Consider the following 25,259-nt stretch of genomic DNA (forward strand, 5'->3'; position numbering starts at 1 on the left):
AGCCAGCTGATGCTTGACTACTGCCCTATACTAACTAATGTAATATATATACCAGCTGAGCTAGGTCGGGTTGCGATTCATAATCAAAAGTAAACCAATATAAAAAATGGAATGAAGGCATCTGCCTGAATCGTCTGAATGTCATTTTGTTTGTAGTATATAGTCAATGTTTGTAGCCTTGTGAAAGAAACAATTTAAGTGTTAGATAGTTATTTCTGAGTTGTTATTATTCGTAGCCTACGACGAACATTAGCTATTTGATAGTCATTTTCAACCAAAAGAAGTAATGATTATTTATAAGGTTATGAGAGCTCAGTGTCTCTCTGCACATTTGAAAATCTGTTTCCCAAAACCAGCAGTATTCAATGTTAGCAGCATGTAAGTTTTAAGATTTAATCACTTATAATACTCACATAGAATTCCTTTATCATCCCATAAAAGCAAGTACAATGGAAGACTTTTTTTTGGAATTTTAACAAAAAGTGTCAGGGTATTTTTACAAGTGTTAGCCTATCTTAAGAGAAATATATTTTTTTAATTTCTTTACAGTGATGAAAATACCACATTATTGGTTAGAAATACTTAAGTATTGAATACAAAAACATTCTAATTATAGTTATATAAAATTAATTGGGGGTAGGGTCCAATAAGCGGACCCGGTTTTTTATATCGAAATTGGCAAACGATATTACTTAATCATAACCATTGATATAATCAATCGATACTGATTAATTATTTTTAACAATTAACTCAAATAATCTATATGAACAGCAGTAAACACTTTCAAATAATACAATTAAGGTAATATTTTAAATTTCACATAAGTAACATTGTGTATTAAAAATGGCTGTCAATCTTAGCAAGCTTCACGAAATTGCTTTAAAAGACGATAAAACATGTTTTTATGGCTTCAAAATGTTGGGTTAGGACCTAAGAATCCTTTATGTGATATTTGTGGAAAGGTAACAAATGTAACTGTCAGAGGAGCTAACATGGTCGTCTTCAGATGCAAAATAGAAGGTAATGGTGGACACAACTGTAGTAAAAACGTTTTCGTTCTGTTTCATTTAGTTAAAGTTATGAGGGTACTTTGGGATTATACCGACCACACCAGTATGAAGAACACAAAAATAGAAATTTATAGAAACAAACATGATAGAACGAAAAAAAAAAACAACTCTTCAATTACAAAATTACAAACTTACAAGCATTTCCAGGTATTGTGATCGGTATTGTTGTCGCTGTTATCTTATCTTTCTCGAGAATCCTGATTACGGCAGGCCGCGCGGCATCACGTGATTTGCACGGTACATCATTGCCTTTCCATTACAATTCAATTTATATTTCTGATTAGCCCCTCTAGAATTTGATATTTTACTGATAGGTACTATCTCGAGGGATGTTTTTCTTTCGTCGACATCAGCGCGGGGCAGCACCGAAGGTGCTGCCGAAGCCCGCGCTGATGGCCGGAGGCACTCGCATTTTGGGTGGCGGAATGTGATCAAGAATAAAAACAAGTTTTGAGTGTTTTTTTAATAAAAAGTTTAGTTTGGTAAATGTTTGTTTTTGTTGAATTTTTGTGTTTGGAGAAATGTAGAGGTAAAACACGGAAGTACAACAAAGCGATGCACCAGCTGAACGGGCGGCGAGACTCTGCAATCACGTTATCTACTAGACGCTCGACTTTGACCTCTGTCTGAGGATGGGGAGGTGTTTGCGATAAGACAATTCCTGTTTTATATTGACGAAATATTGTTCTACGCTAATCTAGTAATCAGTAGAAACGAAATGTGAAATAACGATTCATGTCTGGGTGTGGTCGGTATAATCCCAAAGTACCGTTATGAGTTTCCCTGATTTTGGTTATGTTCATTTATTATTTGTTACATCATTAAATTCACATTTTAATTTAAAACATATGATTGTTATTACTTTTATATCGATTGATAGTCTATGATTCGATATGCGAACATTAGGTATCGATGATTATATTCTTCGATATAAAAAACCGGGTCCGCTTATTGGATCCTACCCTTAATTGGGTAGGGTACGAAAAGCGGACCCAGTTTTTTATATCGAAGAATGTAATCATCAATACCTAATATTCGCATCTCAAATCCTAGACTATCAATCGATATAAAAGTATCTAAAGTCCTCAATAACAATCATATGTTTTAAATTAAAATATGAATTTAATATTTACAGTGATGAAAAAAATTATTATAAGCAAAATTAGGAAAACTGAAGATGACCATATTTGCTCCTCTCACAGTTACAGTTCTTCTTTCCCACAAATTTCACATAATGGATTTTTCGTTACGAGTCCAACATGTTGAAGCCACGTATATCATGTCTTATCATCTTTCAAAGCAATGTCGTGTAGTTTTCTAAAATTGACTGCCATTTTAATAATCAAATGTTACTTATATAAAATTTAAATATTACCTTTTAAACTTGTATTATTTTATAGTATTTACAGCTGCTGATATAGATTATTTAAGTTAATTGTTCAAAATAATTAATCAGTTTCGATTGATTGTATCGATGATTATGATTAAGTAATATTGTTTGCCAATTTTGATGTAGAAAACCGGGTCCACTTATCGTACTATATCCGTGAACTTTTTAGACACTGTTCCAACTTTACCTCAAATTTCCCCAAAATTGGATTTTGAAAGAGCCTCTCAAAATTTTTAAATATAAAGATTTGAAAGGTCCTGATAAAAAGTAGATCACTTAAGACATCCACACTGCTAAACAGGTTTTTCAATATGAAAATTGTTTCACCAATATTTCATGATTGACACCATACCACACTAACTGGCATCGGAGAAAGGAATAAATTTGTAATATTGATTTTAAATTATTTTATTAGATAGCAAATATTGAATTAACATGAAAAAACTGGAAATTGGTAAGTACTTTGTGATTAAATAAAGGCCCCCCATTCTGGGAACGCTGTAGCTGTAATAAGTTTTGGAAATCCCAAAAGTAAAATCTAGTTAAATGAACTAGTAGTTGAAGAGGCTATAAGAAATGTCTTTGGGCATGAGCATGCGACTCTGCTGATAGTAAAATATAAAAATTGTAGAGGGTCTGATCCCACATGTTTGCAAGAGCTACAAATATCACAAGATAGAACATATGGTAAAAGCGAGTAGCCTAATAAAGAGCCACATAGACAGGTTGTGTATAAGTGCTCTGCCTCAGTACAGGCCAATGACCTTGATCTTGAGTCAGTGTATTCCACCAGCCACAGTAAATAAATTTAGCCAAAACACCCACTGGGTGGTGTAAATGGGTGGCCCCTTTAAATCCGAAATTACAAAATAAACATAAAAACTTTGTTTTATGGATAGTTTTGCTTTAAAACTTCTCTACAACTAGTTTGAAATTGGTTAAAACAAGGAAAAATGCATAGGGATATTTCACACTTAATATTCTAATGCAGTGACCGTCTGTTAGATAGCTCTATCTCTCTGCTGCATGTGTGCACAAATAGCACTCACATTGCATGTGTTTGGTTGACCACTCCCTCAATGGCAGCAGGCATCTGACATGTCAGTGCCAATATGACAAACTAATTGGTGTATATATTTGTCAGGAAGCGTAACAGCCTTATCATACATGTGTTTTTTCAGTATGGTTGTACGATCAGTGCTTATAGTGGCTACTAGAACACTGGTCTACACAAACAGTACATTACAAAGTAGCTTACATTGTGAGAGCAATATGAGGGGGATTGATCCTAATAACTAAAGTGGAAGTATGTCTGGTAGTTACACTGACTACACAAACAGTATACATTACAAAGTAGTTTACATTGTGACATTGTGAGAGCAATATGAGGGGGATTGATCCTAATAACTAAGGTGAAAGTATGTCTGGTAGTTACGCTGACTACACAAATATGGTGGGAAGGATTGATTTAATGCGAATGTTGAGTTTAACTCTAGTTCACCTTCGTCTTAGTACAGCGTATTAAGGGCGCTGTCACAGATTTGACTCCTGGAATCTGGAGTCATGTTTGTCTTATGTGTAGAAAACTCAATTGTTCCACCGTGCTTACAGGCATGTCTAAAACATCATAATGTACTCAGTTGTGCACCTGATGATATGATTAGAATACCTCTTCACCAGATTACACTATATTTTGTAGTCTAGTTGTGTCTGATGTCGAAAAAATGTAAAGAGTTCATTTTTAGTTTCTTTGTCACCAGTTTTTTTTTTTTAGATCTCTTCAGACGAACATGAATCCAGATTCCAGTCAAGTATATGACAGTGTCAGATTGAAGATGCAGAGGAAGTTGAATTGGAGCTAAACTCAACATTCTCATAAACTTTTTTTTTATTTGATCGCATGTTAGAGCTTTCACTTCTCATCATGTGGTCTTTTGTTCAATACTCTTTAAATCCTATAGTTTCTCATTGTGCAGTGTGAAGCTTTCATTTATTTAAAATTAACATTAGAATTTATAATTTTAAGGTTTCAACTTACAAAACATGGAGTAGCTAAGGGAAAAGTGGTTTACAAGAAGTTTACTTTGTAAGGATCTGAAATGCAATAGTCTACAAGAGAATAAATGGTACATTATGTTAAAAAAAAAATCCATCCATCCAAATGTTCTTATTTATACATTGAAACGCTATTTATTATTAGGATTATATGAGTGTAACTTGCAGGCTGTACATTAGTAATTTTTATATGATTAAAGAACGGAGTTAAAACACCAAATATATATTCTTAGCACAGTATTCTAAGTAATTTAAATAATAATATATTTATGTGACTGGAGGGAAGAAAACATTTTACATAAATGAATAAAAAATCTGCTCTAGTATGCAATTTTAATGTAAAAACTTATTTCGTAAGACATCTGTATAGTATTTACGAGAATAATATATTGGTAGTAGCAAATATTTTGTACAGTGCGTTTACATTGCAATAGCTAATTACCAGAGATGTGAACTAGTCTTTTTGGTTTGCTGAACTGTGAAGTCACAAGTAGTGACAGTGTTATAAGTGACAAAATGCTGTACAGCTTAGTAGGTCTCAGCCTTACAGTTATGTAAAATGACAAAGACGGGATTAACTTGTTTAATATTTATGTTTTGTTTCAGAAGATGCAATCAGACTCTGCAGGGACTTGAGCTGATCCAGAATGGAGAGTTGTTAACAATTGCAGAAGGTAAATATCTATTAGTAACCTATTCTTTATATCATCCAAGAGCATTTATCTGACACATGAGTCTTCTGTGTTTCAAGTAATGTTTTTTTTATTTTATTTTATTTTTTTTATTTTTATTATTTTAATGGCATAACCATTTCAACAAGTAAGTTTTAATTTTATCTACATGCATAACAATTGACCAAAGAAACTAATTAGTAGACAAAAACAAAAACAATAGAATATGCAACCAGTAAACAAAACAATAGATACATAATGAAACAAATAGATATGAATTGTAAGATGCATAACAAGAAAGTATAAATAGATAACAAGTAATGTATAACAATAAATAAATAAATATATAACAATAACAAAGAAAGATGCTTAACAAGAACGATGCAAAACAAGAAATGAACTATGACGTAGGTAACAGTTTTGACAAACAAGTTAACTGTGATAATAAAATAAAAGACTGAGACACAACACAGGCAGGGTAGGTGTAGAGATGAGCCAATAATAATAACAGCTACAGTGATGAAAGCCGGCTTTTGATTGCAGATTTGGATGCGATAAAGATGTCGAGGGTGGATGGAATGTTGTTCCCTAGCCGCTGAATCCTCAGCATTGGGCCATTTGCTGTATAAGAGGAGGAAGCTGCGGCCTTGGTGAAAGAATTCATGGCTCTGGTTCCAAATGATGCCTTGAAGTTGATTTTTTCTAAAAGGTCAGGGCAGTCCAACTCAGCGTTGATCAAACGGTAGAGAAACATCACATCCTGAATACAGCGTCTAGAACTGAGTGATGGTATGTTCAGGAAAGTAGCAATATCTTGTATGGCTCTGTGTATCTATAACCAAGACGAACCCCAACAAGTCGCAAGAAACGTCTCTGTATCTTCTCAATATCATCCACAAGGTAGTGCTGATGCGGTGACCAAACGACGCTGCAGTACTCAAGATGGGGTCTGACATGGGCATAGTACAAAATCTTCAATGAGTGAATGTCGTTAAAGGGCTTGGTGAGTCTCAGTATCAAGCCCAAGTTGCGAGTAGCCTTATTGCATATATTCCTGATGTGAAGTTCCCAAGATAGATTAGATGATAAAGTCATACCAAGATCCTTGACAGATAAGCTTCTATGAAGTGCATGACCTCTGATTGAGTAGGTGTGGAAGATTGGAGACTTATTGCGGTTGAAAGTGATGCAGCTGGACTTGTCAAGGTTAAGAGTCATTGAGTTAGCTTGAGACCATACATCTACTTGTGTGAGATCGTTCTGAAGGAGTACAGCATCTTCAGCGGTGCAAATCTTCATGTTCTTCATGTTGCAAATCTTGTTGTTGTTGTTAGGGATGGGTAAAGTACTGCAGAACAGTTGTGCTTAGACGACAGTATTGGGTCTCAAACCGTTGTCTAGTATTGTTAGTTGCAGTTGCAAGCTCGATTGTACTATCGATGTGTACAACTGCCGTGCTTGCGCTACTTTGCTCATGTGTTGTAACTTAAACTAGACTCAAGACCTCAACAATGGTCGTTACCTACGGGAAAAACAAATTGCTGTTATTATTCAAGACTGATATACTATGTTACAGACATGGACCTGTTGTTATATTAGTAAGGATTATTTATTCTGCAAGTGTGTTACTCATTATAAATCATTTTGAGATTTTTATTTAAATGCATTCTTTTTTATATTAAGTAGCTTTATATATAACATAAAGTACTTTTAAAATAAATTCGGGTGCTGTCCATAAAGTAACACAACGTTTTGATTTGATGCAACAATGGGCAGGACTAACTCTTCCATCTTAGCGTCAGACTGTTCCTATACTATAGGCAACCAGCCATGGTAGATGCATCATACCTATCATAGTTTGTATACAGTGGAGTGTTGAAATAAGCGCTGCAATTACAATTCCGTTATGAAGTGTGTGCGATCAGTGATAAGATTTTTTGTGTGAAAAATTACAAACCAATTGAAATTTATCATCAGATTTGTAATGTGTATGGTCAAAGAATAATGAGTGAAAGCCGAGTGGATGGAGTGACGCAGTGGTGCATTGATTTTAAAAATGGATGAACCTGTGTTCACTATTAGCATTGCAGTGGTAGGCCTAGTCTTGTAAGTGATGAATTGGTGGTGAAAATTAACGAAACAATCTGTGAACATCGTCATTTCACGATTACAGAATTCTTAGAACATTTCCCCCAAATTTCATGGAGTTTAATTCTTTATTGTGATTGGTAAACTTTGATACCACAAATTTTGTGTAATGTGTGCTCCAAGAAACCCAGCTGAACACCACAAAAAGACAGAGACTTGCTGCAGCAAAATATTTTTAGAAGACTATGACAATGTGGAAACCAAATCATTGATCGTATCGTAACTGGCGATGAGACTTGGGTAAATCAAGTCAACTGTAGAACAAAACAGCAATCAATGGAATGGGGACAAACACATTCACCCAAGAAACCCAGGAAGTGTCTGCAAACACTGTCAGCAAAAAAACATGGCAACTGCGTTTTGGAACACTCAGGGAGTGATTCTCATTGATTTTCTTGAATGTAGCCAAACTGTCAACTCAGAGAGGTATTGCCAAACACTCAAAAACTTGTAATGTACGATACTAATCCATCCACCTTACATCCTGGATTTGGCCCGAGTGACTACCACCTGTTCCCAGCGATGGAGACGTGGCTCAGTATGCAATGACTTGACACAAAATTTATATACAAGCTTTTAATATATGTTTGACTGATTAGGTTTTGTTTGGAAGTAAGTATGGTAGTGGAAAATTACAATTATTAGCAAACTATTTAAGTATTCTTAAAGTTATCTGATATTGAAAATAATGCATTTTGTATAATTTTTAATGCATATAAGAATTTCCTGTCAATCTTTTCGTTCAATAAAATGTTCTTTAATTTTGTAATAAATATAAGATGTAACCACTTTATCAATTGAAAATATTTGTGGTGAATGAACATTTGTTTGGACAGATTTTTTAATAAAAAATAAAATTTTATGCAAATTTATTCGTTGTAAATTACCACATAATTACAAAGTCAGTTATATATGTGTTGCACTTTTAATTACGCTAATCGACAGCCAATCTAAAAAGCTACAAAAAAGAAATCATCAATTTACATAAAAATAAGGGCATTACAGAGCAAGATATAAAGCATTGTAAAAGCATACAAATAGGCATAGGCGATTTTGGGTAGTACTGGCCTCTCAGGCACTGGCGAAGACGGTTTGGGCAGTAACCTAAGTGTTTGGCATCCAAAGTGTTAATTTTGTTGAAAATCTATAGGTATCCTAATAATGTTTGATTGAAGTAATTTATTTCTGTAGTCTCTAACAAAGTTTTCACAAATTGTCTGATATGACTTTTGTTATTAGTGGTAAGCAAAATAGTATTGTGAGAAAGTCCAGGCCTAAAATGCGTATTTTGTAGCATTTTCATTAACCCTGCAACAGGATTTTTGACTCATTAACTAAATTTCATAAGGACTAAACTATTTTCAATGCATTAACTTTGATGTAATAATAACTCTCATAATAACTCTATTTTTGTTTTGTTTGGGTTGAAACTTATGTTAATTAAAAAATACATATCTAAAGTTTCATATTATAACATAAAATATTCTATAGTTACATTATAAACTTAGACATTTACATTTCCGATTTTAACATTTTCACATAATTTCCAAAAATGTAAAAGTTACTATGTTTGTCAGAATTCTCTATTTAGAGTTTACATTTTGCACGATTGTGAGTGTTGTTATTGGGAAGAAAGTATTCTTGGCTTTCAGAATTATTGTATTAAAAGCCAGTAAGCAAATCAATATTTATAGAATAAATGAAGTTTGATGTTTTGTAAAATCCCAAATTGCGAAAACTAAAGTTTGGTGGCTTAGGAAAAACCTTATATTTCCCATATATCAGGTGCACAGATGAGACAATGATATACCTCTTCATATAGACTGCACTGGTTAGCTGCTGGATAACCAGACTATCTTTTGTAGCCTAGGTGCCTCTGATGTTGAAACAATTCAAAAAGTTGGTTTTTCACTACTTTGTAGCCGGCTTTTTATGGATCTCTTCAGAATGACGTTGACTCCAGATTCCAGGAATCAATCTACACCAGTGTCGGATTTCAAATACTGCACTAACCGGAAGGTGAAATGGAGCTTCACTCAATTGTCACATTGTACCATGTAGTTATTCCTCTGGTTTTTAAAAGACAAAACTTAAGATAAATCGAATTTTGCCTGTGCTCTTTCCTCCACTAGTGTAGTATTGATTGTTTGTGCTCAGTTGTGAGAGAGACAAAAAGGAAGCCAAGTCATCATCAAGTGGTCAATTTGAGATGAGATAATTTTCTGTGATATGATTATATTAAAAAAACCTATACATATTGGTATCCTAAAATCATTTTTCCAGTATAGGACAGAAAACAAAATACAAAGTTCGGCCTAGGATATTCAATCTCAGGTTCTTTACCCAATGTTGCGTCCTTTCATTGAATGATATAGGCTATTTCCCTATTGTCACCAATATGTTTATTTATATTTCATCAAGTTCTTATTTTGTGAATGAAAAAATATTTTCAAAATGATATGCGAGGTAAAAATATAAATTAGATTAACTTGTGTCATGTGAGTGGTTTTTGTTTCAGTAAGAAAGAAGTTCATGGATTTAATGGGGTTACAAGCTGGTTTCCGTACATTGAAACAAAGCCGTGCTCATCTACTTCAATACTTGCCAGCTTCTCAAGATGAGTTGCCTACAAGAACTATTAAGGTATACCATCTTATCACATCTCAATTTTAAGAACATTTTTTATCATTTTTATTATTAATTATTTTTCACAAATGTTAATTTATTGTATTATACTCTATAAAGGTAATAAAAATATATTTCCCTACTCATGAACATAAATTAACTATGCACAAGAGGACAGGAACTCTTCAAATCACATTAAGTCTAAATTAAATTGGTCTATACATCTCATTGATGTTTATAAAAATGTACAATATCCAGAGTTTTCTACATCATGAAGTTGAGAGGAATTATATCATTTACAATTGAATGTAATTGAATGAAGGTAACTTAGTGTAACATTTTTTAACATTTTCCAGTCACACACTTTTTATGGATTACTTCCCAAAGGATCTCTCGTCATTTGTAAATGAAATTTGAATAATTCTAAAGGAAGTTGTTCGTAAAATGTATGACATGTTGTTGGAGTGGACTTAGGAATTATATTATCCTTTATTTAAAAATTGAAAATTTATTAACAACCATAAATTTTTAAACTTACACTTACCTTGTTTGTTTTAAATTTAACTTGCATAAATTCATTAGGAATGCATATATCATTTCAATGTATATAAATAGTTACAATAGATATAGTATATAAAGGTAAACTATCCCAACCTCTTGATTTAAACATTTATTTAAATATAATGTACAGAAATTCTGTTTCGGCAACATGCCATTATGATAATAGTGTACAAATTAATAATCTCTAACAAATTAAATAAATAAATAAGAAAAATTTCAATAATATTAGTTAATTTATATTTTAGTTCCTCCTTTATAATTTTACAAAGTGTTTTCTATTTAATATTTTAGTCAATTTTTCAACTAAATTGTTTTTTAAATTTACATGAAAAATGTTTTTTGGATCGTGTTATAGTTAAAATAAACTTGTATTCAGCTTTTCTCCTTTTCTCTTAATTTATCGAGTTTACATGTTCTCATCAATATTGTGTAGTCTTGGTTAGTTTCTAATAAATGTTCTACAAAATATGATTTTATTGTAGATACATTATATTTGTTTTCTATAAGTGTTCTTTAAATCTTTTACTATTTCTACCACAGTTTGTCTACTTTATTGTTATAGATTTAGCTGCACATAGAAATAGGAAACTCATACCAGATGAATTATGTAACAATTCCAATAAGGTTTTAGTAACTGCTGGCCTTTTAATTTACATCAAATTCAAGGGTAAATTTTATACTTGCTTGGTTAACAGTCTGTTTTATGAAACACCTGAGTTTCTTGATAAATATAATTTATATCTGTTTTATGTTTAAATGGACTATGGTCATTAATAATATTATTTTATTAATGATAGATCTTAAGTATTTGGTGAAACATTTTCCATTTAGTCTAATTATTTGGAGAAATATTTTCCATGTTTTATATGTTGAGTTATTAATGAAATATTTTTGATTATCGATTTACAGTATTTATGTTTCATAATACAATGATAGTATTTGGATCATAAATGATATAATCATAGTGTGACAAGGAACAGGTTAAAAAATACAAATACTTCCAGAGAACTCCCTGAAAATGTATGGAAAACATATCATATATATATATACTTGATACTTGTCCCGGCGGAGCAAGTACTTTTTGCGATTCAATGTATATATATATATATATATATATATATATATATATATATATATATACTACCTATATATATATATATTTATATACTACCTATATATATATATATATATATATATATATATATATATATATATATATATATATATAGGTAGTAATGCTTTTAATAAACTTGTAGTAACCCCATATAACAAACTTTAAACATCTATCTATTGTTACAATACAAAACAATCTGTCCTACATATTTAACATTAATTTTTTCAATGGTTATTAATTTTTACAAGATATTTTACTGTTATATTTGATTTGTTTTATACTGTAAATCCAATTACGCAGTACAAAAAAAAAGTTTTTTAATAGGGAATCTTATAAAATTATAAAATATACAGTTCGTGTTTTCAAAGAACCATTCAACAACCTTTTTTACCACTGTTTAGGTATGAAGACTTCTATGGCAAGTAAAAATTTCTTGTAATTCTGAACATGTTTTGGTACATTACAGTTTTGTCATATTGGAATTATTATTTTTTTTTATTAAGTAAAAAGCTTTTGTTGTAATTGCTGTGTGACCCCAAAACATTTTATGCTTCTGCTCAATGGTATGGGATAGGGATAGGAAGTTTTTCAACTGTCCCTAATCTTGGCTTTATAAATAAAAGATCAGAACAGCTGGGTTATCAAGTTCAATTTAAGTAGGCTATGTATTGATAAGTGAATGTGCAGTGTGGGTAATGGAACCTGTGTGTGTAGGAGACGTTTCAAAGTGCAATAATACCTCTGAGCACTAATGTGAGACTACAAGAGAAGTATGTGAGTGTGTTAGGCCACGTGAGGGCTGGCCGGCTCATGGAGGATATGGATATATTTGCAGGTACAATGCATGAGCTTGGCCTTCCTCCCCTCCTTGTGGTTGTTTCTTACATTCTGCTAATTCCAATAATGCTTTCAGTAGTTCTAGACATGGTGCTTTTGGTTTCAAATTATCCACTCACAAAATTGAAAGTAACACAGATTTTTTGAATGAGAAATTCTTTGTTGGAGAGAAATGTTAAATTTCTGAAATAATTTTAATGCCAAGTAACTTTTTAAATATCAAATTATGTGTATTATAACATTTAAAGTACTGTTTTTGTCTTATAATGAAGATAAACAATGCCTCAAGATGAACAACATTATTGGGCTATGATGTCAAGACTACACTTAAAAGGTTTTATCTTACCACATTTTCATGCAATGATTTACACTAACAGAAAAATTAATAAAATGAAATTTATGTAGAATAAAGCTAAATCTCATAGATGTTGTCATAGAATTGTTTGAAAATATAACAATTCTGAATAACAGCTTGAGGTTATTTAAAATAAATAAAGAGTAACCAAACATATAACAAATTTACCAAACGATTAATGAATATGAGATATAAAAGCTATGATGTATTAGAAAATGAAATATGAAAAGCTTCTTAAATTAAACATATTTTTGCAGAGATTACTGTGGTAGATTACATAAATATCTGGGGATAGTAGCCATGTCAGGATTTCAATTACTTGGTGAACTCAGTGCTTCCATATAATTTTTGCTCAAAACAATCATGGAACCAATCTTATGAAACCAGCTTATAGGAGTAAATGTCTTCAGCTGACACAACACATGTCTTAGTTTGTCAAGTGACCTCTATTGTTGATGGTAAATACTGGCCAACGAACTATACTACTGGAACGCGCACTGCCCATAAGCAGCATGTTGTGTTTTCCGGTCGCACACAGCTGTGCGTTACTGGTGTATCCATGGATTTGCAGGCGCTTAAAGTGGGCAAGAACTCACCAAGTTCTGTACTCCATGCCAATGATGCTGATCTTAGAACACATTAACTTTTTATTGATTTTAAATCTAAGGGTAAATTAAGTAGATCAAGTGATGATGTACGGTATTGAAAATTGTAAAATATTATTATTTACTCTAGTTATCTCAAACAAATGCGACCACTTCTAAATTGACAGGAAGCCACGAGTTACTTTGAATTAAAACTGTGGACTAAACTATTTTTTTTTAAATAATATCTCATCACATCGAAAAAACAAAAACTTTTGACATTAAAAAAGAAACCAACTTAGAAATAAGGCAAAAATATTGGTCAAAATAATTTTATTTTCTAACACGTAGATTAAGTGTGTCATGTTTGTAAATTTTTTGTAGTTTATTTTGAAATAAAATACTGTCAATAAAAAGTTGTTTTTTTTTTTCATCTGGGTAATATTTTAATGCCTGTAATATTTGTTTCCGACTTTGTAAGAAAAAATAAAAGTCAAAATCTCAGTTATTTTGATATTGCACAAAAATCAGTTTTTTTAACAGAAAATAAAAATCCACGGTAAAAAAGCAGCTACTAACATTTGTAAATAATAAATAAATTGTAGTAATCTAACAATTGTATTAAGTCTACAAGGCGTTTTAAAGTGATATTAGATCATTACTATAATGCCTGCCATATGGGCGGAGTTAGTTCTTGCCCATTTCCAGCGCCTGCAGACTCGGAACGCAGCCCAGGATTTCGGCTCGGTTTCTCCGGCCCAGAGCGCGTTCCATTATTATAATTCGTTGATACTGGCCATGATAGTACACTGATACCATGTTCTTGCAAACAGGGCTTTCAAAGGAACCACACCTAAAGAATATCATCAAAATATTTTATGCAATATTTATCAAACGCTTTTACAATGGATTTGTTTCGAATCTGTCTGGATCTATTTTAGGTATTCTAAAAGTTACGTAATTTAATCCTCCCAATGAATTTCAAATTCATTTTGAAAAATCTGATTGTGTTTTTAGTATATAATTACACGGAATATTCATAACTGTACTCCTACTTTGTTTTAGTTTTAACATACATTTTATTTAATTATTGGTCGTTTCATTTTTAAAGTTTAAAATATGGTGGTATTCACAGAGAATACATAAGCTGTATGTTTTTAACATTTTTTATATTTCTATAACTTCTAAATTCCTATTTATATTTCTTGCTCAATAAAAATAGATCCTGCTTTTTCAACCACAGTATAAGCGCTATTACCTAAGCTAAAATTATACAAGTGATCACAGACAATGAACACCTCGCATAATATGGGTTTTGGTTGCTAATAAAAGTAAGAGGTGGGTTTTCGAAGAAGCACTGCTTTGGAATTTCGCCGCTACAGCGCTTTTGGTCGGCATTTAGTGCATATGTGGTGTGAATCTACGCCTGTAAGTTACACACACCATTACTGTTTTTGTACAACAGCAGAATTGTCAAACTGTGCTTCCAATATTTAAGGCTTAGCAGATGGCCAAAAATTTGTAAAAAGTTTTTTGGCTTGAGAAAAATCTGACAGTTTGATGTAAAATGTATTGTTTGATAGCAAATTTGCACCATATAGTTTTTTGACAGTTTTGTGGCAAAAAAGGCATTCTGATTCACCCAACTGCAGTGTTGCCAATGCTAAGAAAATATCTTTTTCTTCATTGATGTCACTGATGAGGGTTAACAACAGTTTGCGTTTGTAATTCCTCTTCAGGTTTTCAATACACCTTGGTCCATTGTTTGGAGAGGGGAGTTATGTTTGGGGTAAAAATATTGTTTTTATCTCATAGAAACCATAACTTCAATATTGGGATGAGCAGGAAGTTTTTCTTAACTAGAAGCGCTTTTCGAGGCCGGTTGTTTTCTTTTAGTAAGTTTTCTATGTTTGGATTAAAGTAAAAAAAAAAAAAAAAAACCTTTTCATCAGCAATAACTTTAACTTTAATATAATATTCATTTGAACGAGCCATTTATGTGACTGTCTATAAAACATGGAAATGAGGTGTCTTGTTTAGAAGTAAGTGTTTTTGTAGGAAAAATTTGTAATTTCAATTCTGTTTTGTCACAGTTAGATCTCTGTTGCAATGGAAAATTTTATTTCTCAATAAGAGCTTTAAAATTTTGTTTAAAGATTGTAACAGTGCCATGATTCAATTACAACTTTTTACCTGAAATATTCAGTTCTCTATACCGTACCTTGTTTTCCAACAATGAAGTCACCACCTCTGCCTTCTGTAGTCTTCACTTCCATTTTTTAATTTTTCGTATAATTCTATGGCTTTTTCTTGTAACATAGGTCCACAAGTTAGACTTCCTTTGCTTTGTAGCTCTATAAGCCACAAATACAACAGATTTTTTCTGTTTTTTTCACACCCACATCTGCCGCCATTATTTAACCATTTCTCCTTTATCAGAAAATCTAATTGCATGTAACTTAGTCTCTAGTGGCACATTTCTTTTTCGTTTAGAACTCATGATGTAATTATAAATATACCACTCAAGCAAGCCAGTGAAAGTGCTAAATATCTGAGAACAGCAGATCATGACACAACACAGCACTGGAGTGGCTCGGCTCAACAACTGGAATGGTGACTGACTCACTAACATTATTCATCCTTGTACACTTATGTTGGGTCTTGGATAATCATAATTACTTATAAAAAACAAAATCAAATCTAGGTAACTATTATGATTTGAACATTTTCTTAGGTAACCTGAGAACGTCACATGGGAAATATCTGCACTTGAGTTAGAGCGATTTCCAATATATTTTTTGTTTCTAATATATTATTAATAATATTACTGTGTAAAAATGTTATGTTGTAGCATGGGTCGCGATGAACTACATCAAGAATCCAAAACAACCTCCAGATGTTCCAACTCCTTACGTCATCGTCACAGTTCTTGTGGACCAAATATCATTCACTGATTTTGTTCCAAAGGTAAGTTTGACATGTGATTCTTTTATATTTTTACATTGTTGTATTTTTAGTCTTCAACGGTTAAAAGGTATACTTTATAACAGTACAAAATTGTATTAAATGATTGTATTTTATAAGGTAAATATTCTCATAATGATAGTTTGTTAAAACATATGTTTGAAATGAAATATTATCATATATAGTACAGAAAGAAATAAGTTCTCTATGGCCAATTAACCCTTTTACTGCTGACATACACAGTTGCGCACATTATGATTTGTTTGAAATCTGCAGATATGCATATTTGAGCACACTTCCTATTGTGCGCTATAAAAGCTGTCTCTTATTTTTTTTTTTTTGTGCTAGTCAATGTTGTCCAAATGCTTTGAAACTCAGCTATGTTATTCATTACCATATGGACAACACATAGAAAAAAGATTTTTATATTCTGAGGAAGCCATTGTCTTTACTCAATGTCTTTGGTATATATACCCCACCCGTTTCATATTTTAAACTTTGTTTTTCACAGGAGGCCTACTAAATACTTTTTTCTGAGAACAAACCAGTATGCAGAAGAATACATTGCATTCCGTTGCTCAGCTTTATCACCAGGCTCTAGAGCACAGGATTGGAAAAATGTTACACTGTCGAAAGTTGGAAACATAGTGAATCAGCGAAACAATGCATAAAAAACTGCTTTTTTCAACCAAAGACAACAAAACAGTTAGTTTTCACCCTGACGACTTTATATTTACTAAATTGAAGGGCACACACCACTAGCCTGCCAGAATAACGGGCGTAGCTGGAAGTGAAAACAAACCTTTCAAGTACAAGGTTACATTCTTTGGAGACTACACCACTACTGACATTAAAGAATCTAATCAGGCTCTTTACTTAGAAAATATACACATCTATAGAAATCCACCAGTAGACAACTACAGAAATAGGAAATTTAATCTGGCTCTGAAGGTGACTAATTTAGCCTACAATACTTTACAAAATGGATTAGCCTACAATTAAGTAAGCAAAATGGATGGAAACCAAGGAAAATGCTACAACTCATCAGTCTTAAAGCACAATTCAAGACATTCAAAATAAAATACAAAATATTCAGGAGGTTGAAGACATGGAAAAGTCACTCACACTGGCTGCCGAAGTGGGGAATTCACTTTTTGCAGAAAATAGTAAACTGAAGCAAGAAGTATATGATTTGACTCTACAAAACTCTTTACTAAAGCAAAATATTAGCAATGGTAACACTGTTCAGAACTAGAAGTTGCTAAAGAAAAAATTGAAAACTGGAAGTGAAAATGAAGTCCTGCGAAACTAACATTACTCTGGCTGAAATGCTACTAGGAGTGGAGAACCAACTACCAAAGGAAAAAGAACTCTGAGTTAACTTGATCCAAATGTCTGAAGAACTAGATAAGGAAACAGGATTCTACTATACTATACATAAAACATTGATGGGTTGCAGGCACAAGCTGATATCCGGTTGTCAGGGATAGTGTCAAGTGTGGGGCGCTCCAGCATCGAGACCACAGTGTGGTTGGAGCAGCAGCAGCATGGTCAGTGGCAGAAGATCACATCTGCCATCTTCTTGATGGCTGCCCGAAATGCCAACATTTCAGGAAGTGCACCAGTCAACAAACTGGTCGCTGCTGATGATGAGGAGAAGCTTATCTTAGCAGAAGCTGAAGGTACGTTAGATATTTTATTTATATGAAGATTAAACTTTTTAATAAACTTCCTGAAAAAGCATGGCATGTGTCTATTAATAGATTTAAAAATGTTGTGAGTAATTGGCTTGTTGATAACACATTTTATTCTTTAAATGACTACTTAACCTGTGATATTAGTACGTTAATTTTTTAATAGTTATGATTTTGTTGATAGTTATCTCTTGTTATTTATTTATTGTTGTTAAATCTATTTCATTGTTAATTTTTAATTTGTTGCATTTTTATCTATTTATTGTTACTTTTTATTGTTTTATTGTTATATATTTATTGTTTTATTTACTATTTAATTTATTGTGTATATAATGTTTTAGATATGTTATATATATATTTAACGAGATGCTGCTAATACCATTTTTTACTTTTATTTTCTTTTTAATGACTAAAATTGTGGCGTTATTCACATGTTCATATAAAATTTACTTTGACTTACAGTCTAATCATTACACGTATTATGGGGTTTTAAAGGTGTGATAGGAGTAGGTAGCCTTTTAGATATAATAAAAAGTGACGTTGTCCATTGCATTGTCAAGTGCTTAAAGACAATAAAGATTTCTTGATTCTTGATTCTTATTATTCTTTGCCAGATTTTAATTTATAAAAATGAGCGAGATAAGTTTATTCCTGTTTAGGGATCTTTCTCTCAATTTGTTTTATTTTTGACCAAATATCATAAATTGTTGATATGACACAATAAACATTCCGTATGATCTGATTCATCATCATCATCATCATCGTCAGAACGTTTTCCGTTCTCACGGGTTCGTCGATACACAGCCTCCTCCACTTTAGTCTATCCTTCCAGGTCTCCTCTTCATCCACCTGTATTTTCTGTAGTCCCCTTCTCTCTATGTCTTTCCACACTTGGTCCTCCCATCTTCCTCTCGGTCTTCCTCTCGGTCTTCTTCCTCCTTCCTCCTTCTCCAGTGCTATTCTAGGCATTCTATTATCTCCCATCCTCTTCACATGCCCCATCCACTGTATTCTTCTTCCTTCCATTGTCTCTTGCAGTGAAACTACCTTCAATCTTTCTCTGGTTATTTTCGTTCCTTATTCTATCTCTTCTTGTAGTCTTCTCTATCCCTCTTAAAAATCTCATTTCTGCAGCTTGCAATCTGCTTAAATCATTTTAGTCCACGTCCACGTCTCTGCTCCATATAATAAAATTGGTTGGAAATAAGATTTATACATCAATACTTTTGATTCTTTCCCAATGTTCCAACTCCACACAATCTTCTTCACCATATTGAAAAACTTTCCACTCTTCCATATTCTGTTTCCTATCTCTTCTCTTATTGTGCCCCTATCTGTTATGATACTTCCTAAATAAACAGAATTCCTTCACCTTTTCAAGTCTTTTTTCCTTCAACTAACACGTCTTTTGTTATTTCCATCCCTTCTCTCTACTTTCATTACTTTACATTTTTGTATGTTCATCTCTAAACCATATTTCTTCGCCACTTTTGCCCATTTGTTTAACTCTCGTTCTAACTCTTCTTCCCTATTTTCCCATATCATTATGTCATCCGCATATGCTATTGTCTTAAGTTCTTCTGCTCCTCTGTTTCCTTGTACTTCTAGAATAATTTCATCCATTATAAATATTTGAAAAGGAAAGGTGACAATATGCTTCCCTGCCTTTACTCCTCTCTCTGTTTTAAAAGTATCTGTATATATTTTCTTCAATTCTTACCCTGTTTTTTTACATATGCCGTACAGGTTCTTTATTCTTTCTACTATTCCCCTCACGCAATCCTCTCTTTCTCATACTCTCCCATATCCTTTCTCTCAGTACCTTATCATATGCCTTCTGTAGGTCTATAAACGCTACCATTGTATCTTTCCGTATTCCCACCTCTTTTCTAACACTTGTTTCATCACAAAAATAGCATCCACCGTTGACCTACCTTTCCTAAAACCACATTGATCCTCTCTTCCTGTTTCTTCCAGTACTGGTCTAATTTTCTGCAACAGTATTTTTTCATAAATTTTTTGTGTATGGCACAACAAAGTTATGCCCCTGTAATTCTCGCATTTTTGCTTATTGCCTTTCTTAAAAATCGGCACTATTATTCCCATTTTCCAGTCTTCTGGTATCTTCTTTTCCTTCCAAATTCACTCTCATCACTCTGTACAACCATTGAATTCCCCAATGGGCCCGCCGCCTTTATCATCTCAGCCGTCAGCTCGTCTATTCCGCAGATTTCCCCTCTTTCATCTCTTTTAAACCGCTTTTTTCCAATTCGCACATACTAAAAATCCTCTTCATCTTCTGTCTCCTCTGTCATATCTCTTCTTTCCTCTTCATTTTCTGTTCCTTCCAGTAGTTCCTTAAAATACTCTTTCCACGTCTTCAAAACCTCTTTCTCCTCCCATTTGATTTCCCCTGAAACATCACCACCTTAGTCAACATTTCTTTAGGTTTCGTCTTGTTCCTTATCACCCCATAAAAGATCTTCTTATTTCCTTTGAAGTTTGATTTCAGTTTTTCTTCAAAATCCTTCATGTCCTCTCCTTTGCCTCCTTCATCATCTTTGCTGATGCCCTTGCAAGTCTCTTCCATTTATCCCTCTTTTCGTTTGACCTATCCTTAAACCATTCTCGCCAAGCTCTATTTTTGTTTTTAACTGCTTCAGCAATTCTTTCATTCCACCAAGGGGGTCTCTTTATCCCTTCTTTTTACCTGAAGTTCGTCCACATGTTTCTTCTGCAGCTTTGACTATAGCATTCTTGAAATTTGTCCATTCCTCCTCTCCTGTTTTGACCTCCCCGTTGGGTATCGTTCCTCTAATGTTATTTTACAAAACTCCTCTCTAACTTTCGTATCTTTTAACTTCCATGTCTTGAATTCTTGTTAGTCTTTTGCATGTATCCTTTCCAAACCTCATTCTTTGAAAATCAGCTACCACCAGCCTGTGATCTCCTCCCATACTTTCACTGGGTATAACTTTTTACATCTGCCATGTATGGCTGCAGGCATTTCCTCACTAATATATAATCTATTAAACTTGGCTGTTCACCATTCCAATTGTATCTTGTGTATTTTGTGGCTATCCCTTTTCTTGTTCCAGGTGTTCCCTATCACTATATCATTCCTTAAACAAAAATCCAGTAAATTTTCTCCTTCTAAATTCCTTGTTCCTACTCCATAACATCCCATTACCTCTTCGTATCCTTGTCTAAACTTACCCACTTGTGCGTTAAAATCCCCAATTATTATTGTTCTCTCTTCTTTTACTTGTCTTTCCAGATCCTCTTCAAACTCTCTCTTCTCATCGTCCGTGCATCCTGTTTGTGGTGCGTATACCTGTATTATGTCCATTATCTCCCCTCCATTCTGACCGTAACCTTAATAATTCTTTCACTTACCACATCCACTTTCATCACTCTGCTTGTCATCTTTTTGTCCATGACTATAGCTACTCCATTTCTTCTTCCAATTTCTCCTCCAGACCACCAATCCTGTATCCCTGTCCCACTTTCTCTACTTCCACTACCTTTCCACTTTGTTTTCACACTGATTCCCATTATGTTTTATTCTTCTTCTCTTCATCATCTCTACTCTACTACCTCTTCTAACTTGTTCCTAAGCGTCACAACATTTATTGTACCAAATCTTAACCTTAAACAATTGCCGGTCATTGCCGTAAATTTCCATCCTTTTCCGAGGCTGTTCTTATTTTTGAAAGCAAGTTTTATCCACTACCGGCTTGCTAGACCTGACATAGCTTCACCAGAGCCCGTTAGCCGTCTCTTTGAGGCCGTTGCCCGTCCCTCACGACGAGGACGAGGGGTTGGACTTAGAGGGACTTGATCTGATTGTACTTTTTTATTTATTAAATTAGTTACATTATATTTAATTTTTGTAAATTTTCGAGATATTCTTTATTTCTTTGTATATAAAGCCTTACAAACAAGGTACGAGTATGCCATACCATGTGCTGTGTAACAGGTTTTGATAGTTTCATGCAAAATTTCAAATCTTAAGCCTATTTTGTTCTCGAGATGTTCTGCAGTTACACAGACAGGCAGATAGAAGAGAATTTTATCCTTGAGTGTTAGGCTTTATTGATGCTCAGCAAATTCCTAGAGGAATATACTCAATCATCAAACTCAATATTGTCTATATAATAGAAATGAAGCTTCATACAAGATTCATGTCGGTCTTAAGTAGTTTTTGAGATATTGTGTAAGCAGATAGAAATTCAGTGACAGTCTTCACTAATGCTTAGTCATTAAGAGAAAATAATTAATCCCGAAGCATACTGCCTTGATTAAAGTGAATTTCCAATAGTAAGGACTGTTAACTCATACTTGCTGTTTAGAATTTTACATGGACTGTGAGATATGATCAGTTGTTTCAATTTTAATGAAGTAATTAATGTATTACTTTACCTCATATAAAGCTATTTTTATGTAGAATTAATGCTCACAAACACCAGTGTTACACACAGGTTTTTTTTTGTTTTTTCTATTAAAATGAAATTTCAGTTTTATTTAGAACTATTAAAGCTAATGGTGACTGGACACTACACTGTGACTAGATACTCTCATGGTGTAAGGAAACAAGTGTGTTCATACACAGGACGAAAACTGGTTGCTTGTGCACATTATGTCACTTATTTAGCAATATATAATTTAAACATACATGCCATTAAATATTAAATATTAGAAATGGCATATTCGTTGAAAATGTTATATACTGAATTTTTATCCAAATAATAAAAATTCTCAAAAATTAATATGTTGGAGTCAAAAGGATAAAAGGATTAATTTTTAAAGCTCATAAAATAAAGTTGACAGTACAAACCCATGTAATGTGAGAATGGTATTTCAGTGCGAAAGAAGCGACGTCATTTTGAAGATTCGGGTTCTGTGTTGAACAAAGTTCCTGCGCCAGATGAGCAGCATGTTATCCACAATCTGTTTGTGAACTCTGTAGACATGCACAACCCCACCATCAACCGTCGAGTGCTGCCCCCAGGCACTGTATGGATGGCTGACACTAAGCGCTCCAACATCATATTCTCTCATCCCGAGGTATAACTCGTAATCATCTTCTTCCTTTACTACTACTAATCTTCTTTAAGAAATATGTTAGAAGGAGTGACATAAACTCTATTTGATAGTAAAATATATTTGGTACTACAGTACTCAGCTAGCGCTAGACCTCATTGCAGTGTGAGCTGGACAATTTAATGATAGTCATGACGTCAGCCATGTGAGTCAAAGAATTAAGATAGACTATATTGATTTACTCGGAAGTTGTAAGAAAAGTGAATTGCTCTAAAATTGATTAACAGTTTGATCCATTTGAATTTTTTCACTTTAGGTTAAGATACATAATTTTTGCCCCGTGAATGAGCCTGGGAATAAGATGGAGAAAGTGGTATGTGACATGTTTTCCAGAGATTTAGATAATAATTTAGAGACATAGCTTTTCATAGAATAACTTAATTCGTGAAAGATTGTGTTATCACTTGTATGTGTGCATGTTGTGTTATTACTTGTGGTATTAACTAAATATTGTGAAATAAAATATAAAAAAATAAATAAATACAAAATAATGAAATATAAATATAAAATATGTTTATAAAATATTGTACATTATGAGAAATGCTCTCTTTTCTATTGTAAACAAGATTTTCAATTAAAGTTTCTTCTAGCCTCCAACAGTGTAGGTGCCTAAGATGAGGACATACAAAACAATTATATGCTGATACTAAAAACCCCCCTGAGGAGATTATTTCTTTCATATAAATAAGCTATACACAGTTGCATTTCAAGATTACAAAACTAAATTAAACGTTTCAATAATCTGTCAAAAAAATAAGGAGTGACTCTTAATCTTTTTATTTTATAACTATTGCCCTAAAATTTATTGAAAATGTTGAAAAAACTATTGTTTTTATCCAGATTAATGTTTTATAATTTTAATGTGCCTGCCATTTTACAGATTGAAAAATCACTAAACTTGTCCAGTGCAATTTCTGTTTTCTAAATCTAACTCTAACTATAAATGTTATTATTCACCATCAGACTTTAAATTTTTATTACTGATTTTTCTCTAAGACCCCCGTTAACAAACCCAGAAAACACACTAATAGTAACTAGTTTATGCACATTACATCATTAACTCAATACTGGGAATCAAGAAGGTATATAAACAGACAAACTAAACATTGATTTATTTATCAGCAGTCTTCAGCTCAAATGTCACTCAGTTTTTAGTTAAAATGTAGAATAAATATGTATTAAAGAACTCAGACGATAAGTTAGTATTGCTTGCTCCACTCTTTGATAGTAATCTTTTTTTAAGCAAAAACAAGAATAGTTACAACATTTGGAAAACTCCATTCTTATATTTATCTAACGTAGACACAATAAACCGAATTTTGTTGTCTAATAAAATTTATGTGTCTCTAGGATCGAAATCTGCACAATAAAGTATTTGGAGGATTTTTGATGCGCCAGGCTTTGGAGTTGGCTTGGATTGTTGGGTACTTCCACAGGTAACATTGAATATTATGTTTTGTTCATTATGTGTATATTAGATGTAAAAATTAATTTCAAAATGACAAATATTAGCTGTAATACTATATATTCAAGGTGAGTCTGGAAAGCAATTCCTGTTTTGAAAAACAGGAATTTCATCTGAAAGCATTTTTGTTGTGAATTGTCTGTTTTCTTTAAGCTTCTCATCCACTCTCCTTACCAAGTCGTGATTTACAACAGAAGACATCCCACTTTGTATTTTGTCTCCCTGAACCACCTAACAGAATTTTGCACCATTTAAATTACTCATTGCATTACAATAAATCTCAGTAATCTAGTGATGGTTTCAACTTTCTTGGCAGTCCTTACATATATAAGAGACCTAATTCTCACAGAGTTGTCTAGATCACTAATTGTTTTAAATGACAATTATAAACAGAAAACTCAAGAGTAATCAACTGAAACGGTACTTACCTTCCAGACGCACTTTGTATGTTTTACACTATTATGATTGCAAGTTATATATGAATAATCCTACTAATATTTTGTAACATCTATAATTAATTGTGGTACAAGAAATTATCTTATTTCAATCATACAATCAAAACAGAAATACAACAAAACATTTCATATCAAACGTCATGCATGATCCTGTGTTCATAGAATAGA

General features: G+C 32.8%; 1 protein-coding gene across 2 annotated transcripts in view; it reads left to right on the plus strand.

Moving 5' to 3' along the window:
• LOC124362850 (acyl-coenzyme A thioesterase 9, mitochondrial-like) overlaps window positions 1-25,259 on the plus strand; it is a 40,488-nt gene that overhangs the window by 8,070 nt on the left and 7,159 nt on the right. Inside the window, exons 1-8 of one of the 2 annotated variants that reach the window (XM_046817707.1) lie at window positions 38-378; window positions 5,122-5,189; window positions 9,853-9,977; window positions 12,349-12,469; window positions 16,262-16,377; window positions 17,834-18,056; window positions 22,933-23,135; window positions 24,522-24,607. In XM_046817707.1, the coding sequence (XP_046673663.1) occupies window positions 287-378; window positions 5,122-5,189; window positions 9,853-9,977; window positions 12,349-12,469; window positions 16,262-16,377; window positions 17,834-18,056; window positions 22,933-23,135; window positions 24,522-24,607 (1,034 nt within the window). In that variant the 5' untranslated portion in view covers window positions 38-286. Of the gene's footprint in view, window positions 1-37; window positions 379-5,121; window positions 5,190-9,852; window positions 9,978-12,348; window positions 12,470-16,261; window positions 16,378-17,833; window positions 18,057-22,932; window positions 23,136-24,521; window positions 24,608-25,259 lie in introns of those variants that run through there. The other variant, XM_046817708.1, reaches the window with a different exon arrangement.

The sequence above is a fragment of the Homalodisca vitripennis genome, chromosome 5, assembly GCF_021130785.1.
Source record: "Homalodisca vitripennis isolate AUS2020 chromosome 5, UT_GWSS_2.1, whole genome shotgun sequence".
In the NCBI taxonomy this organism is placed as follows: Eukaryota; Metazoa; Arthropoda; class Insecta; order Hemiptera; family Cicadellidae; genus Homalodisca; species Homalodisca vitripennis.